This window comes from Rhipicephalus sanguineus, chromosome 1, assembly GCF_013339695.2.
Source record: "Rhipicephalus sanguineus isolate Rsan-2018 chromosome 1, BIME_Rsan_1.4, whole genome shotgun sequence".
NCBI lineage: Eukaryota > Metazoa > Arthropoda > Arachnida > Ixodida > Ixodidae > Rhipicephalus > Rhipicephalus sanguineus.
Genome location: NC_051176.1, coordinates 275,909,202 through 275,925,046, shown reverse-complemented (window position 1 = coordinate 275,925,046; position 15,845 = coordinate 275,909,202). Strand labels below are relative to the sequence as shown.

General features: G+C 45.1%; 1 protein-coding gene across 2 annotated transcripts in view; it reads right to left on the bottom strand.

Moving 5' to 3' along the window:
• The window catches only part of LOC119379019 (ADP-ribosylhydrolase ARH3), an 81,036-nt gene that overhangs the window by 22,570 nt on the left and 42,621 nt on the right, over window positions 1-15,845 (bottom strand). For both annotated transcript variants that reach the window (XM_037648150.2, XM_037648151.2), the window contains 2 exons: window positions 13,789-13,967; window positions 5,174-5,345 (listed from right to left, as the gene is read on the bottom strand). In XM_037648150.2, the coding sequence (XP_037504078.1) occupies window positions 5,174-5,345; window positions 13,789-13,967 (351 nt within the window). The remainder of the gene's footprint in view (window positions 1-5,173; window positions 5,346-13,788; window positions 13,968-15,845) is intronic.

Below are 15,845 nucleotides of genomic sequence, written 5' to 3'. Positions count from 1 at the left end.
TGTATGACGTCTAAAACGGCAATATTATCAACAGCAGTGCCCTACTTACAGAGAAATTAAGCTAAATGTATTACACGATGAGCACCACGAGCAGAACATTTTGGAAATGATCCCAATGATGTGAGAGTGTCCGACTACAATTAATCACTCATAATCAAACTAGCTGCAATAAAAAAGAACCTTCCGTGCATCAAGAGACGTAATAAAATGCTGCTTGTTCATTTCTGCTTGATTCATGGAAAAAAGAACCTGTTTGGTGTTGCCATGGGGAATGGCGCGCATGGTTCAAAGGTTCCGCTTTCGCTGAACTGCACTTCGCCCGGCGCCCTGCTTCGCTCACGCGGTCGCGTCTCAGTGGTAGTTTCGGTATCGTGTACTGCCACGTGTGTTTTGTGCACTCGTGAAAGTTGCTCTGACAGAAAGTTCGACAAAATGCCACATGCATGTGATGTTGCCGGATGCCCGAATGGTGCATGCCGCCGCGCAGTAAAGGCGGGCAACGTTGGGCACGGCAACAGTGATGTAAAAAAGACCGCTTTCAGGCGGGTGATTTGAAGTGCGCTAACGCGATGCAGACCACTAAAACGTGATTTTATTTCAAAATAAGCACTTCCTTGGCACAAAAGTAGCACTACAAGGTTTCTGGACTGCTATTTCAACAATCAACGTCAACTTAATATTAGCCTTTAGTGTCCCTTTAAACACTGCTGTTCTGTTGCATGTATAGGACAGCCCAGCCTGTTTGTGCAGCTTCTTCCTTGATCTCACACAACAGTTTTGAACAGCAAATTCTGTATATGTATATGTGTGTGTGTGTATATGTACACACACACAGCCAACAGAGTGAAGGAGACTTGCCCCCCCCCCCCCAACTTGCGAACAAGTTGATATGCCACTGATTCAATGTCATAGTAAACTGAGATAACTTAGTCAGACACTCAGTGTTAAGTTCATAAAAAAATGCAGAAACACGAAGTCCAGCACCTCCTTTCTTTTTGAAAACATCAGCACCTACAAAGAAATCTTACTCGAAGTGAGTGCTGGAAGGGGTGATGAAAAGGGTGGTGTTGTGACACATACAAACAGCTTTTCCAGAAGATTGTGGCTACATAGCCACAATGCTTGTGTATGGGTCATTCAAGAAGTACAACGCATTACAGTTACAAGCTGGGCTTGCCCTCCATTGCAGAAGGTGATCCCAGTAAGGCCGATGAAAAGGTAGAGTGGTCATCGCTATGGAATGATAGCCGCAGTTCATTTAGTCGGGCAAAATTTGGTGGAGCATTAAGGTGGGGAAAAAATAGAGTGACCAGCCGGGTGCGTTTGCCTGAACATATGCAGCTGCAAGGCTGCTCAAGGACGACCATGAGCATATTACACTGTAGTTTCTGCCAAATTTAAATGCCAAAAGTTCTGCTGCCTGTTGCAGCTTCTCGTCAATAATTAAGTAGCTGATTCCATGCATTTGATCACAAAAAAAAAAAAAAAATAAAGACAGCAGGCTTCAGCTATTCCTTCGGCCCTGAAAGTGCAGCGACAACTGAACTTTCCACCAAATATTATTAATGCTTGTTTTGTTGTTCCAGTGAAGGTGGTTCATACCCACAATTTGGGATTTACCATGTTAAAGACTGATGTCTCCCACAACTGCAGTGAAAATGTATGGTACAATGTAGCTACGGTGAATCAGGTGGCAGTAAGTAAACGTGCAAGTTAGTGCGCTGCATTGCTCTTCTAACGATTTTAATACAACCTTTGTCCGTAAAGTTTCGAGTTTCGAGACTGATCTATTTTCTTCTCTAGAAATGATCCCCCAAAACAAATCTTGGTGCGTATGTGTAACGCCATCTTTTCGGGCTATTTATGTTAACTGCTGTGGTAGCCGCTAGATGGCACTACATGTAGAAAAATACGTTGTCACTAGTCATCTGTGCATTCTACTGTGAGTGAATGTGGAGAGATGGACGTCCACTTCGAATAGCGTGTAAACATAAAATTCTGTGTGAAGCTTGCCAAGACAGCCACACAGACGTATGAGCTCCTTCGTGACGCTTACAGCAATGAGACATTATCGAGTTTTTGAGTGGCACAAGAGGTTCGTTTTGGGTAGAACATTGGTGGAAGAGAACACAGGGCAGGGGTGCCCTGCAACCTCACAGAATGAAAACAACGTGGCTCGGACCAGGGAGATTGTACAACAAGACTGCACCATTACAGTCCGCATGCTACCAGATGCTCTAAACATTAGATTAGTAAGACATGCCACCAAATTTTGCGTGAGAACTTGTGGAAACGAAAGCTGAATGCCACTGACTTGTGCCGTACTCCCTCACACAGGTCCAGAAGGACACGTGGGTAGGGATGGGTGAATATTCGGGCGTTTCGAATATTCAAACGAATATTACAGTATTCGAATTCGCTTCTATACGAATTTAGATTATTCGAAATGAACAAATATATGTATACATTTGACCACACATAACCCCCTGTAAAGGTGGTTTCACTGCAGCGTCTGGTTGCTGTGCCGTGAAACATGTTTACGTGGGAAGCAGCGCACTTTAGACAAGGCACGAAAAGGAACGAAGATAGACAGGACAACCGCTTCTTCGTTCCTTTTCGTGCCTTGTCTAAACTGCGCTGCTTCCCACGTAAACATGAACTATCATCAACTCGCCCAACTTTAAACTTTACTGTGCCGTGAAACAACCCATCCAGCGGAAATCTGCACAGCTGCGAAGCCACACTTCAAGGTTAAATGTACATGTTTTTTTAAGTTTAAAAGTGTGTTGTATGGGCTTATATGCGCCAAGTATAGTAATTTTTAAATTGTAATTTATTGCACCACTTATAACTTGCACCCTACTGCTATTCAAATCTTGATACTATTCAAGGCTGCTTCCACTTCATTTCAAACCAAAAAAAGTCACAGTTTCACCACAAGGGCGAAGCAATGACTGCAACAAATTGTAGTGTTACACGAAGCGAGGCTGGCAGCTAACTGCTTTGTATCCGATCTCGTGTAACTACAAAATGCTGGTGTAAGGGAATACGGCCTCTCCAGGGAGAGATGCTCTCCGCATAGTCACTTCGCGTTGAGAGCGCAGCACGTAGAAGGGTATACAAGCCGCCCGCTGTGATGGCTTTCGAAATAGCGCGCACGCCAGCGATTGCGACCGTGCCCTTAGATTCAAAGTCGCTTCTCGCGCAACAGCTCCCCCGCTTCCCACCTCGCGGCTTTTGTCATGGTCGTTAAAGACGGGCGGGGCGTTTCCTGTCTGCTTCGACGGCAGGCCTCCCGAGCGGGGTGATGTTATCGCATGCACCCTCCGAGCGACGGAAATGGGCCGGCTCGTTTGATCTCTGCTTCGGCTGCGTTCGTCGCCCCTGCTCGCGCACTTTTACCCGTGGCAGAACACAGAATGCGCGGGGGGGTCTTATCAATTTCAACTTCATACCAGAAGGACATGACGGCGATGGCAACGGCAAAAACCCGTCGAGACTGTCCATACAATTGCTATTGCAATAAAAGTGACATTCACTCATACCTAGTTCCAATCCTTCAAAATATTGTGCAAGGGCCATGACAAAAATGCTCATTTTTCTTAATAATATGCGGTAAATACTATTCGAACTATTCGATTCAAACTTATTCAACCAAATCACTATTCGCTTCGGATTCGCTTCAAACCTCAAATTCACTATTCGCCCACCCTACACGTGGGCATCAGTGAGCGCTGATTTGCTCTCCAAGCCAGAGAAGGATGCTGCATTCATCGAAAGCATCATTGCTGAAGACGAAACATGGTGTTTTCAATACAATCCTCAAACAAAGAGGCAGAGCGCCGAATGGACGTCTGGACAATGGGCATCTGGACAATGGTGCCTTCCCCACGATAACGCAAGGCCGCACACTTCTCTCAGCATGACAAAATTTTTCGCCAAGCACAGCATTACTGTACTTCCCCATCCGCCATACTCGCCTGACCTCTCCCCATGCGATTTTTTCCTGTTTCCTCATGTGAGAGCCCTAAAAGGTCTCTGGATGGGGAGTGTGGAGGCCATTCAAGGCGCCACGTCAAAGATGCTGACAGCCCTGCCAAAAGAAGCGTTTTCCAACTGTTTCCAAGACTTCAAGAAGCGTTAGAAGCTGTGTATAGACTGCAAGAGAGACGATTTCGAAGGGGTGCTGCACAAATGATTTCAATGTTAAACGCATTTTTTTTAATGGACTCAGTCTCGGAACTTTACGGACAAAGGTTGTAGTAAAATTGATGCCATGCATGGTCCTGTTGCATGGTCACCATTGTTGAATCCTTAAATATGGCTGTTTACCATGTTTCATGCTCATTATCATTTTTATGCACAGGTATTTTGCACAAGTATTTTTGCATGAGCCATTATTGAAGGTTGAGGCTTATAATCATAACTATAATGTATGTGTCCATCGAGCCACTGATGCTATTTTCATGAGCCTGTCAACAAGAAATTGCTTGCAAACATGCTGCCAGCTTGTACAGAAGAATTTCCATGCGATAAGCACAACGTGAATCGCCTCCACTACACTGTTTCATTCTGGCATGTACAGGTCTGATTACAATCTGATGTACAAGCCCACTAATCCGAGAGTCTGTGGTGCACATCACCTTGCATTAAGCCCAGAAGTGTTGTTGAGCAATAGCTCCAGTATTAGTGCGCTTGGCTCCCAAAGCCACATTGTTTCACTAACATATGGGTTTGAATCCAAGCACAAATGCAGAGAAAATAAATTTTTCTTCGCGCTCTGGCAATGGCAAAGCTGCATGGGGGTGAAGATGACAAGAGTCATAGTACACTGTCATGCAACGATGACAGTGGTTGCCATCAAATAGGTGGGATGGACAGATAAACCAGGCAAACCCATTTTGAGCACTGAACTGCTGTTAAAACTGCATGCATAACAAAACAGCCAATCAAGGTAATTAAAAGTACACTTCAAACATGGAGGCAAGTATGAAAAAGCATATAAAACAGCAAGCTAATACCAGCAATACGTATGACCCTATGGGAATTAAATTAGACTGACGTGTCAGAGTGCAGGAGCCAGGAAAACATAACAGGAACACATCAACAAGCTCTTGCTGTAACAGTACAAGTCATGTGCTCAATCTAGGCTCAAAATAGTGAGTGTTGTCACCTTGTAACCAGTCAACGGCCGTGCACTACGAAGGAATGCATACAGGGCTGCTGGCACAGAACGATCCGCGGTGATCTCGTTGCCTAATACGGCGGCAACGCTCTCTGGTCGAGCATCCTCGTAGGTGTTCAGCAGCATTTTTTTCATGGTTTCAAGCTGTTTACTGTAGAAACTGCATGCATAACAAAACAGCCAATCAAGGTAATTAAAAGTATACTTCAAACATAGAGGCAAGTATGAAAAACCCACAGATTACTTGCTTTATGCTCATTTCACTAAAAAATGCACACTACAAACTACAATAAGTATACATTACAGAATATCCTGCAGCTTTCTGCTAGCTGTATACAAAATCCTCCATTGATAGTTACAAATAGCTTCATTTCTTCATGAATTGAAACAGTGCACTGAGGCTTTGATGATCTATTTACAATAAACTCATTCCTAAAATCAATTAGGTTCCTCTGAAATGACACCACCCGGTATGTCTTTGTGGTTCACTTCCACATCTGATATGAGAGACATACACTTGCCAAATTTTAATAACTAGCTTATTTATTAATGGAAATTAAGAGTTACTCTACATAGGCAGTGCAATTCCACGACATCAACTGCGTTACTTGAAAAGCAGGCATTGCTTGCACAATAAACTGCAGCAAGATGTTTGCAAATTATGCTAATCAACTTTTAATATTGTTCGCTTTAAAGCACACGTTCCAATTGTGGAAGTGCATGTCCTAAATGCGGAATCATTTGCTTGGCACCACATAAGAAAAATTATTGTCCTCAGATTTAATGGCCCAATAAGTAGACATTCCAGTTAACATGGATCAGCGAAGACAACATGTATATATATATATCACTGTTTCGGAGTATTAGAAGATTTCCCCACACATTGTAAATGTAGTGCTCAGGTACATGATCCCTTCTAGTAGCATGTACGTGTTCTGTCTTTTTGCACCACAGTTAAGTATGTCCAACTTTTGCTGTCATATCTCTGCCAGGTTTAGTATCTGACACCACTGCCCTTTTTGAACACACAATGGCCTTCATAAGGTAAGATAAGTCTGTTCCATGAATCCGACATGCTATAAAACTCAACTCTTGCAGCTGTAAGAACGAATCATGACACACAGTAAATTATGCAGGCCATACACAGTAAGATTAGTCAGAGCACTTTGTACACGATGAATAAGATCCATTAAATGTGCAGCATAGTCAAACACGAAACAGTGCAAGAGGTAGCAACACAGAAAAGAAAACCACAAAGCCCACTACACTGCAATGCCTTCAAGAGCATTTTTGGTGTTTGTTCTCATTATTTACTTTCTGAAATCCCACTCTTAGTGCAGTTTGCAGACTCAGTTATGCACTGAAGTATTTCAAGTAAATCACCATCACAATCTGCATCGATAAATAAAAAAACACACTTTACAAGGGTACGAACATGATAAGAACTACTACAACTTAGCAAAATCAATTGCTCACTCCTCACTTGACACACTCCACAAGTTACCCTTCAAGCCCACTGTTGTATCGTGATGTATGCTTGTACAGTTTCGGTTTCGTTATCAAGTTGATGAGTGGCACCACACTCGGCAACGATGAGATGTATGCACCGCTAGGGGTGCTTTAGAGGCAACTTGTGAAATAAAGTTGTATAGAGTGTGTGATGAGCACTTGAGGTGTCCGGTTAGCTTTCTTCGGCGCTCCGCGCCATGCTGTGCCCGTGGCTTGCTGGCGGGTCCCCGTCGGCCACCCGCTGCCGCGTTTCTCCTTCTTCGTTGGGGCCGCCTAGCCACAATACTGCACCCACCCCATTAGAGGACTTTTCATCAAGGACATTTCCTCAGACACATGTGTTTCGATTTTGTGCATCTACTCCTTTCTTCACAACTCTCCATGGGCAGAGAGTATCTCCAGAAGCATTGGGCGTGGGCAACATTTAACACTCTTTATCCTTTAAGGCATATGTGCATGATCCAGGGCTTTAAAGTCTTATTGAACAGGTTTGGGGCATTGCAAGCAAACAAGCACAGAACATAGATTATTTGGTGGCAATTGAGCCTATGAAAAATGAAACTGCTTTGTGGTGCGAAAACGGTCAAAATTTCACACAGAAGGCTGTACACACCTCTTCTTTCAAAGGAACCACCCTTCGAGATAGAGTGAAAGTTACATGCACGCATGCCCCATGTAAGAGGCAGTACTTAGAATGTCCCTGGTCATGGTCCAATGTAAATCACACAATTCCACTGCTAGAGATGTAATACAAATCACAATAAAGAGAGAAGGAAGAGAAAGAAGACTAGGCTTGTCATGAACATTGATGCCACCGAGGACCTCCGATATGCAGCAATTTTTGGAGAAGCAAAATTTTCATATTGGAGCACTTTGAAGCAGGCAGTTTTGCATTTGGGAGCACTCTGGAGCAGCTAATTTCACATCCTGGAGTACACTGGAGAAGCAAGTTGCACTTACCTTCAAGCACCTGAATTATTATGGGGCTCTTATGAAGAGCTAGAAATATTTCGATTCATTGCAAATCTCATGGAGAAAATCATCTCAGGAGCACTCCATATTTCACTCGATAATGCAAAAATAAGGGTGCCATGCAGTTTTTAGCGTTCTGGAATAACCTCTTAAGCGATTATTTTTGACACCAGCAAATAAACAGAATAGTGGATCAATGAAATTGTACTTTATGAAATAACACTCTAAATACATCTACGTGGTTATCAGCAGATCTGGTAGCCGAATGCCCAGATGTACAGCAGTACCGCAATGCTAAAGAGTCACACTGTCCCTAATGCATTTTCCTAAGACGACTCCAAGGCGAAAACCAGGTTCTTTTTCTTCTCAATCGATTGTATTGCTGGGCGCAACATGACATCACTTAGCTAGCCTGAAAAAGCCAACCTCCTCCGACACTCCCTTCGCTATCTTTGAGGCCTCTCTGTGGTGGAGAAAGAGCGTTCTCGCAATGCTTTGAGACTATCGTTTGTGCATGCGCTGGGTCGCCTGGAAGATGGAGATCCTCTTCAATCGAGCTTCCGCGAAAGCGTCCGAAAGTGCGTTCAATGGGGGACTACATTATTTATAATAATATCTGGAGTTTAACGTCCCAAAACCACGATATGATTATGAGAAACGCCATAGTGAAGGGCTCCAGAAATTTCAACCACCTGGGGTTCTTTAACGTGCACCTAAATCTAAGTGCACGGGCCTCAAACATTTTCACCTCTATCGAAAATGCAGCCGTCGCGGCCGGGATTCGATCCCGCGACGTTCTGGTCTGCAGTCGAGCGCTATAGACCTTATGCAAAATCTGCTGCCACCTAGCGGCCGCCGTGCGCATTTCCGCCATGTTGAAGGCTAAGCGCGCTCCGCATGTGCACACACGGAGCGTACGCATCAACGTGTGCCGGCTGATAGGAACGGCAATGCCAACATATTTTCGTGTGCCGTGTTGCTCAGATTGAGGAAATTGGGATTCTGAAAAAACGTTTGCAGGAAACTAGGAAACTAACGTCCACGTTATTAGATTTCCTCGCGGCCGGCGAGAATCAGCAGATCGTTCTGTTGCTCCAGCTACTGCTTATGACTAACGCCGTGTTTATGTTTGCCGTTCTTAATATATGCGGTTTGTGACAGCATCAGCGCTCATCAGAGAACACTCTTGTGTCCCGTCAGAACGATAGTTTTCGCGCCGTGTGCTTGCAGGCACAGACAAACCTGCTTCGTGTACGAGCTTCAAAGGTGCATCGAGGCTAGTCGCGCATGCCTGCGATGCTGTTGACATTACCTTGTTTATTACATTGAGAAACAATTAGATGTTAGACAGGTAGCTCGTGCGCATCATTGATTATCAGCGAACGGAGCGATTGTGCTGGAACGTGTTGTTTGTATTTTGTTTTCGATTGTGGAGTTTAACAAGTTTAGTGGGATTCTTCGCGGCGCGTATTGCTTCGCTGTACGTATTTTTCAAGCATTTTATGGGGTATCACTGCCATATTCAGACGGCCGGTCCGGATTTCCTGACCGCCCCTCCCCCCTACTTTTTTTGTTTAATCTATACCCTGAGAAGAGCACATCAGGTTCTCCCAAAAGCTGATCCCCCTTCGGAAAAATCTTGTATCCAACCCTGTGTGCTATGAAATGTTAACAGGTGCTTCAAGTGCGTGGCACTTTTCTTATGAAACTAAAAAAATGCTGTTCTGGGAAATGTGCTACATTCGACCGTGGGTGCGCTACCGCTGGTTAGCGCTGACTCCTGAGGTGGTTTCGCAAGGGTTCAGTCGGCGACGCAAAATTGCCTTATTGCTACAACCGGTTGAAATAGTAGGTACCAGTAGGCCCTAAAAGTAACGATGTGAACGCGAATATTCTTGGCTTATCGTCTTATATAGGTACACATGTCGGAAGGATATTCAATAAAATACCAGCTGATCAGCATTTACTCCTCGGAGACCTTAACATTTTTCATGTTCACTTTTCACGTGCGTGAGATGAGGAAATTTTTCACATTTTAATCGTGCGGTAATTCTATACATAACATACGTCGGTGACTATAGCAGCGAAATATCTTTTTTATTTCAAAAATAAAAAAGAGGACAACGATTTATTTAAAATAACATGGACAGTACGTCAGCTCGACATAGGCTGCCCCTTATAAAATACGCTTTGAATTGGGTCGTACTTGAACTGGTATGCCGCATTACGGGGATGAAGAAACAGCCAAGCAGACCGACACAAGAGGACAGAGCGCTATACCACAGCACCAGGACTAGCGTTCTGTCCTCTTGTGTCGGTCTGCTTGGCCGTTTCTTCTTCCCCGTAATGCGCTATACCAGTTCAAGTACTTTCTTACAGCCATTGCTGTGCCTAGCCGTGTCGCGCGCTAAAGCCTCTTCCTAACCATCCTACACTACACGCAATTATATTCAGAGAGCTAACAACGTTTCATTCCCTACACTGAAAACAGGAAGACAGAGAGAGAGAGAGAAACAGCTTTACTGACGGCACAGCGAGGTTGTTGAATTTAGCTTGCCGGTGGTTCGAATGGTGGTGGAAGACAAAATTTGTAACCTAGCGCAAAGCTTCATCCTCGACGACGGTAGGCCTACATGTGACTCGCGGTGTCAAACTTGTACCTTCTTGCTGTGAGGCAGTTCTTTACACGTAATAACCGTCAACGTAATAGCTAGGAAATGCCTGTAACGCACTCATCTCACGCTTTTACGACTCGATTGCTTTACTATCAACGCAGATACAAGCAAGAAGTTATAGCAGCGCCAGCAATACGATTCGGACACAAGCCTCCAACATGGCGCCGAATTGGTAGCTTCGTCAAACCTCTGACATTTTAGATAAGGTCTATAACCACTAGACGACCGTGGCGGTGCGACTACATTATTTAACAAGCTTCGTTTTCCTTTTACAGTGAGGCTGTATATGGATAGGACATTCCATTTTTACACCGAAAACCCCCCAGTGCCCTCAAGGAGGCAGTGCAATAAAATAAAAAATTAAAAAAAAACACTACTCACTGAGTACCTTATGCATTCGCCTAAGATGAGTCGAAGGTGAAAGCCATCTTAGTCTTTTTTTTCTCACTTGATGTACAATTGATCCTCCCCTCCCCCCCTGAAAGCTTTCTGCACCTAACATGGTTTTGCACCACCTCCAGGATCGGAGGCATTGCAAGCTTTCTGCACCTCACCTGGCTTTGCATGACCTTCATGATCGGCACACCGATCACGGAGGCAGTGCAAAGCAACGATGACGTCATGATGACATCACAAGTTTTGGCGATTTATGACGTCATGGTGATGTCATCCCATGATGATTTTTTGCATCACTCGCATTGACACCACCGACGGTCAATTTTCGTGTTTCATGAGGCGTCTAAGGCTTTTGCATTATTATTGCATACTGAACGTTAACAGCCTGGCCGTTAACAACCCGGCCTTACATACCAAACTGGCCTTTACCATGACACCTCTGTGCCATGTGCTAAACAGCTTTGCTGATTGTTCCATCTCACAGAGTGAAATGGCTCTTCAATTTTTTTTTTTATTGCAATAGCCATTATATGGACACTCCCGACGGATTTTTGCCGTCATCGATGGCGTCGTCACTGCCATCATTTTCCGTATAAAGTCCAAATTGATAACATATGACCCCGTGCCCACGCATCGTATGCTCTGCCCGCGAGTAAAAGCACACGAGCACTGGCAACGAACACGGCTGAAGCGAAGATTAAACGAGCCGGCTGTCTCCATCGCACAGAGGGCGCATGCGACAACATCATCGTGTGAGGCCTGCTGTCGACTGCTCATCACACAGAAAGGAAACACCCCACCCGTCTTTCGTAAGGAGCATGATGGAATGCCAGAGGAGCGAGGCGGACTGGGGAGGGGGGGGGGGGTGGCTGTGTCGCTCGAGGCATCAGGAGACGGCTTGTAATCTTGCTGTGCTCTCAATGTTTACTTCGCGTTTAGAGAACTGACAGCACGAAAACTGCTTCGGTCCCTCAAGCGGCCATATTTTCTTAAACCAGCGTTCTTTGTGCTACACGATATCGGATCCAAAAGAGTTAGCTGCTAGCCTTACTTCGTAAAAGAATACAATTTGTTGGTATCACATTCATTGCTTTGCCCTTAAGTGAAACTGATATTTTTTTAACTGTCAGCTATTGACCCTGGAAAGGGAGACCCTTGCACTACAAAAGCTGCATAGGCACCGAGCATGGCAACGTGGCTTACTCGGGACACACGTGCAAGCGCTGTTTATTCAGCGAAATAATTCTTGGTCCGTGGTTGTAACTTTGGTGGCCCCAAAATCAAGCTACATGTTTTGACGTGCCGGTGTGGCAATTGCCGGTTATACAGTAAAACTTCGATGATACGAATCTCGCGGGGTTGCCAAAAATAATCGTATCATCTGAAATTCGTATCACCAGAAAACATGGAAAATTAGTATGCGATAAAAGAAAGTTGGCATACGTTTTCATTTAGTGTTTTTCAGGGCCGCAGCGACGTCATGAACAGCTCTGAATGATTTCCAGTAATGTTTTTAGACGTAAATGATCATACTTGTACTCATAAATATACGGTGCATGCGCGCGTGCGTAATTAATGAACTAGATGTGCCCCGTGACAACTAGTAGCACCTTCCTAATCTTACTACGCTTTTCTGCATGACACCAGAGTACTGCGGCAAAAGTGACTTAAGAAGCGCTTAGCACACGATAATAGAGGCCAAGCTCCTTCGCCAAGACCGTCCGCTTCGTCTCTTGGGGTCTTAGTCCACCTTTAATGGCACTTCATGACGGACCCGCACCCAAAGTTTCAACCTTGTTTCATAGAACGTCTGATTGCGGGGACATGGCTTGCATCGATGTGGCAGGCACGTGTTAACACAGTAGAAAGACGCTGCTGCCTTGAGCACAGGAACACGCGTCAACGCGTCGGGAAAAAAAAGGCGTGACGTCAACGTCATCTGTAATCTAAACGCGAAGGAGACTAAAGGCCTCCAAGATTTGCGCGCACTATGTCGGAGGCAACGATGCACTGTTGATGGTTGCGCAGAGCGTATGCCCGCGCCTTCCGGGTCTTCCGTAACAGCGCGGGCAGCACCTGTTCGTACCTGTGCGCTGGCGTACATTCGTATCAAACGTCGCGGGGTGCAAATGGGTTCGCAACAAACGTACTCCAATACATTGCAGGCTAATAGGCCTTGGCCGGGACCACAGAAAAATTCGTATCACCCCGAAATTCATTCGAGCCGTGATCGTATCACTGAGGTTTCACTGTAGACACCCCAAAACCCGAGACTATGGTACAGTTTGACGCAATTTCCGTCGATATTATCACGATGGCGCAGTAAATCTAATTTGGCGCACTTTGGCGCAGTTGATGCAGAAGTGGAATCACTGCATGAAACGCAACAGGCTTCCATGGCTCCTGCATACAGGAAACATTTGCAGCTTGTGAATGTTACTTGAGGCAAAGGGAAAAGTGTGTACCAACAGTGGTTTTCCCCTCCCGGAAACAAAACAGTTAATATGCTTCTAAATCTTCCAATAATGAACTTTCTTTTCTTTTCTTTTTTTTTTTTTGCAAACTGCTCCCAGGGTGGTTTTTACAACTAAGGTAAGGGTGGACCTTACAACTTGCAGTGTGTAACTAAAATTTGCAGGAGGGCCTGCAGAGGGGCCCCGTACCACAGAAGAATAAGAACTGACAACTGAGCTAGTTGGTAATGGTTCTTGTGAATGGTCCCTGTAACAATGAACGAAAGCTTTAAGCACCTTGCCTGCTGCTACCTCGAAAAAAAAATAGCTAAGAAGCTAACCTGACAACTACGTGCATGGGTTTAAGGACGTGAAGCTTTATCAGTCATTCCTCTAGTACTTAATGAGAACTTATCAAACAAGAAATGTCCTCTTGTGCTTGCAAGAAGAGTTACTATAATTTTACATTAATAATAAAAAAAACGAGGCCCGGAATAGGGGTGTGGTGGGGCGGGCTGTGTTGCACAAAGCTTACATAATGTTTGGTTAAGAAAAATGGTGGTGCATCGCACAGTCCATTTCATTCACTTAAACTTACCAGTCTCCTTTATGTTCGATTTTCTCCATCTTTAACTTCAAGGTGTCAAGAAATCCTTCAACATCCAGCTGCTGTGATGGGTCTAATGAAAGTGCTAGCTGAACGGCCAAGCATATTAGTGCTGCTCCATTGTATCCCAGAGGATGAGCATGTGTCAGCTTGCTTTGCTTCTGTGCTACCTGGATACAATCAGAATTACCACTTTGAATGAATGAAACATGCCTGTCAACCTCTGCTCATTATTAGAATTAATTAAATATCATGAACACAAGGGGAGGGGGAGGATTTAGCACGCATTCACATGTGCGTGCATGCACACACGCACGCGCGCACGCACGCACGCACACACACACACACACACACACACACACACACATATATGGTATCTTTGGTATCTTTCAAATTTTACAATGTCTACAGAAATCACCTGTGGCATGTAGAACAATTTTACTTGAGCCAGAACACTCTCAGATGAGCGCATTACTTTGACAAGATTACCAAAGTTTCACTTAATTACGTTTTATACTAATGACTAGGGATGGGCAGATAGCAAAATTTCACCTGAAATCAAATAATGAACAAATTTATCAACAACTGAATACCAAAGGTCATGCACATAGGAGTGTCGATTATTTATCGATGGAAGAGCCCCTATTCCAATGCACTCCCGATGGCAAACAGCAGCAATTTGTTTGCGGGTAACGGTATTTGATGAAAGAGCTTCTCTTTTTGGCTCAGTGGCACATCTTTTTCAAAGGCTGTATGCTATGTATTGTTGCGCTTCATCATCGTGCTTCACTGTCTTATGTACTCTAGGTTCAATAAACTTTCAGCGTTAGTCAAAGCCAGCAGGGCCTGGGCATCGAAGTTATGCAGAAGGCTGGTGTTACGATAACTCCAGAGTGGGTGAGTAGTGAGCCCAGGGACTACCGTATATTGCCGCATATAAGTCGACTTTTTTTTAAAAAATCAGAGCGCCAAGTTTAGGGGGGTAGGCTTATATGCGGATTCCTACATGAAAAAAGGGGGGGGGGGTAAAAAAAACAAACGTAAGGCGACCAGCGTTTATCAAGGTTATTACTATTACTTTACGCCTTTTTTATATTCATATTATAGCAAAACCAATTAGAAGAAATATATTTTACCCATTTTCTACGTACGGTACTAAATGCTCTGTTACGGTACGGTGGATCAACACGGCGAATGCAGCCTCCAGAGATCCGATCTTGCACGTGCGAATCTCGGAGGCCGGACGGAGAGCTTCGGCTTCGGCATGGGCTTTGGATCGGCTCGTGACCTGCGTCGGAGTGCATTGTGGGCCTGCGCCCCTGCGCGTTGATTCAGGCACTGGTTGATTCGATCTGCTCAGGCTTAGCAAGCTCTCTGCTCCTCTTTCGGTGGTTTTCGCCCTCGTCGACAGATCCGCGCACCGAAATGGCACCTGCTCATCGGCGCAGCTATAATGCCGCATTCAAGCGAAAAGTGATTCTTCACGCCGAATCGTCGAGCAACCTGTCAGCGGAACGTGAATTCGGCGTCTCGGAAAAATGTGTGCGATGCTGGCGCCAACAAAGAGATAAACTTTTCGCGTGCGCTGGATCGCGTAAATCGTTCCGGGGACCGAAGGAAGGGAAGTACCCTGCCATCGAAGAGGCTGTCGAAAAATGGGTCAACGAACAGCGGGACAAAGGCCTGAGTGTGTCCTACGAGGACATTCAGGTGAAGGCGCGTAGTGTTGCGAGCGGTCTGGAGATCGCCCGCAGTGAATTTAAGATTTCTAAGAAGTGGGTGACAAATTTTATGAGTAGGAACGGGCTGAGCCTAAGGCGGCGCACGACTGTCTGTCAGAAGCCACCCGAGGAGTTTGAAGAAAAAAAAGAAGCCTTTTTGAACTTCGTGAGTGAACGGAAGGCGCAACACGCCTTCACGCTCGGCCAGATCGGCAACGCCGATCAGACACCTGTCTGGTTCGATATGCCGAGCAAACGGACCGTGTCGGCTAAAGGTGAGCGGCAAGTGCGCCTGATGACGACGGGCAACGAGCACAACCGTTTTAC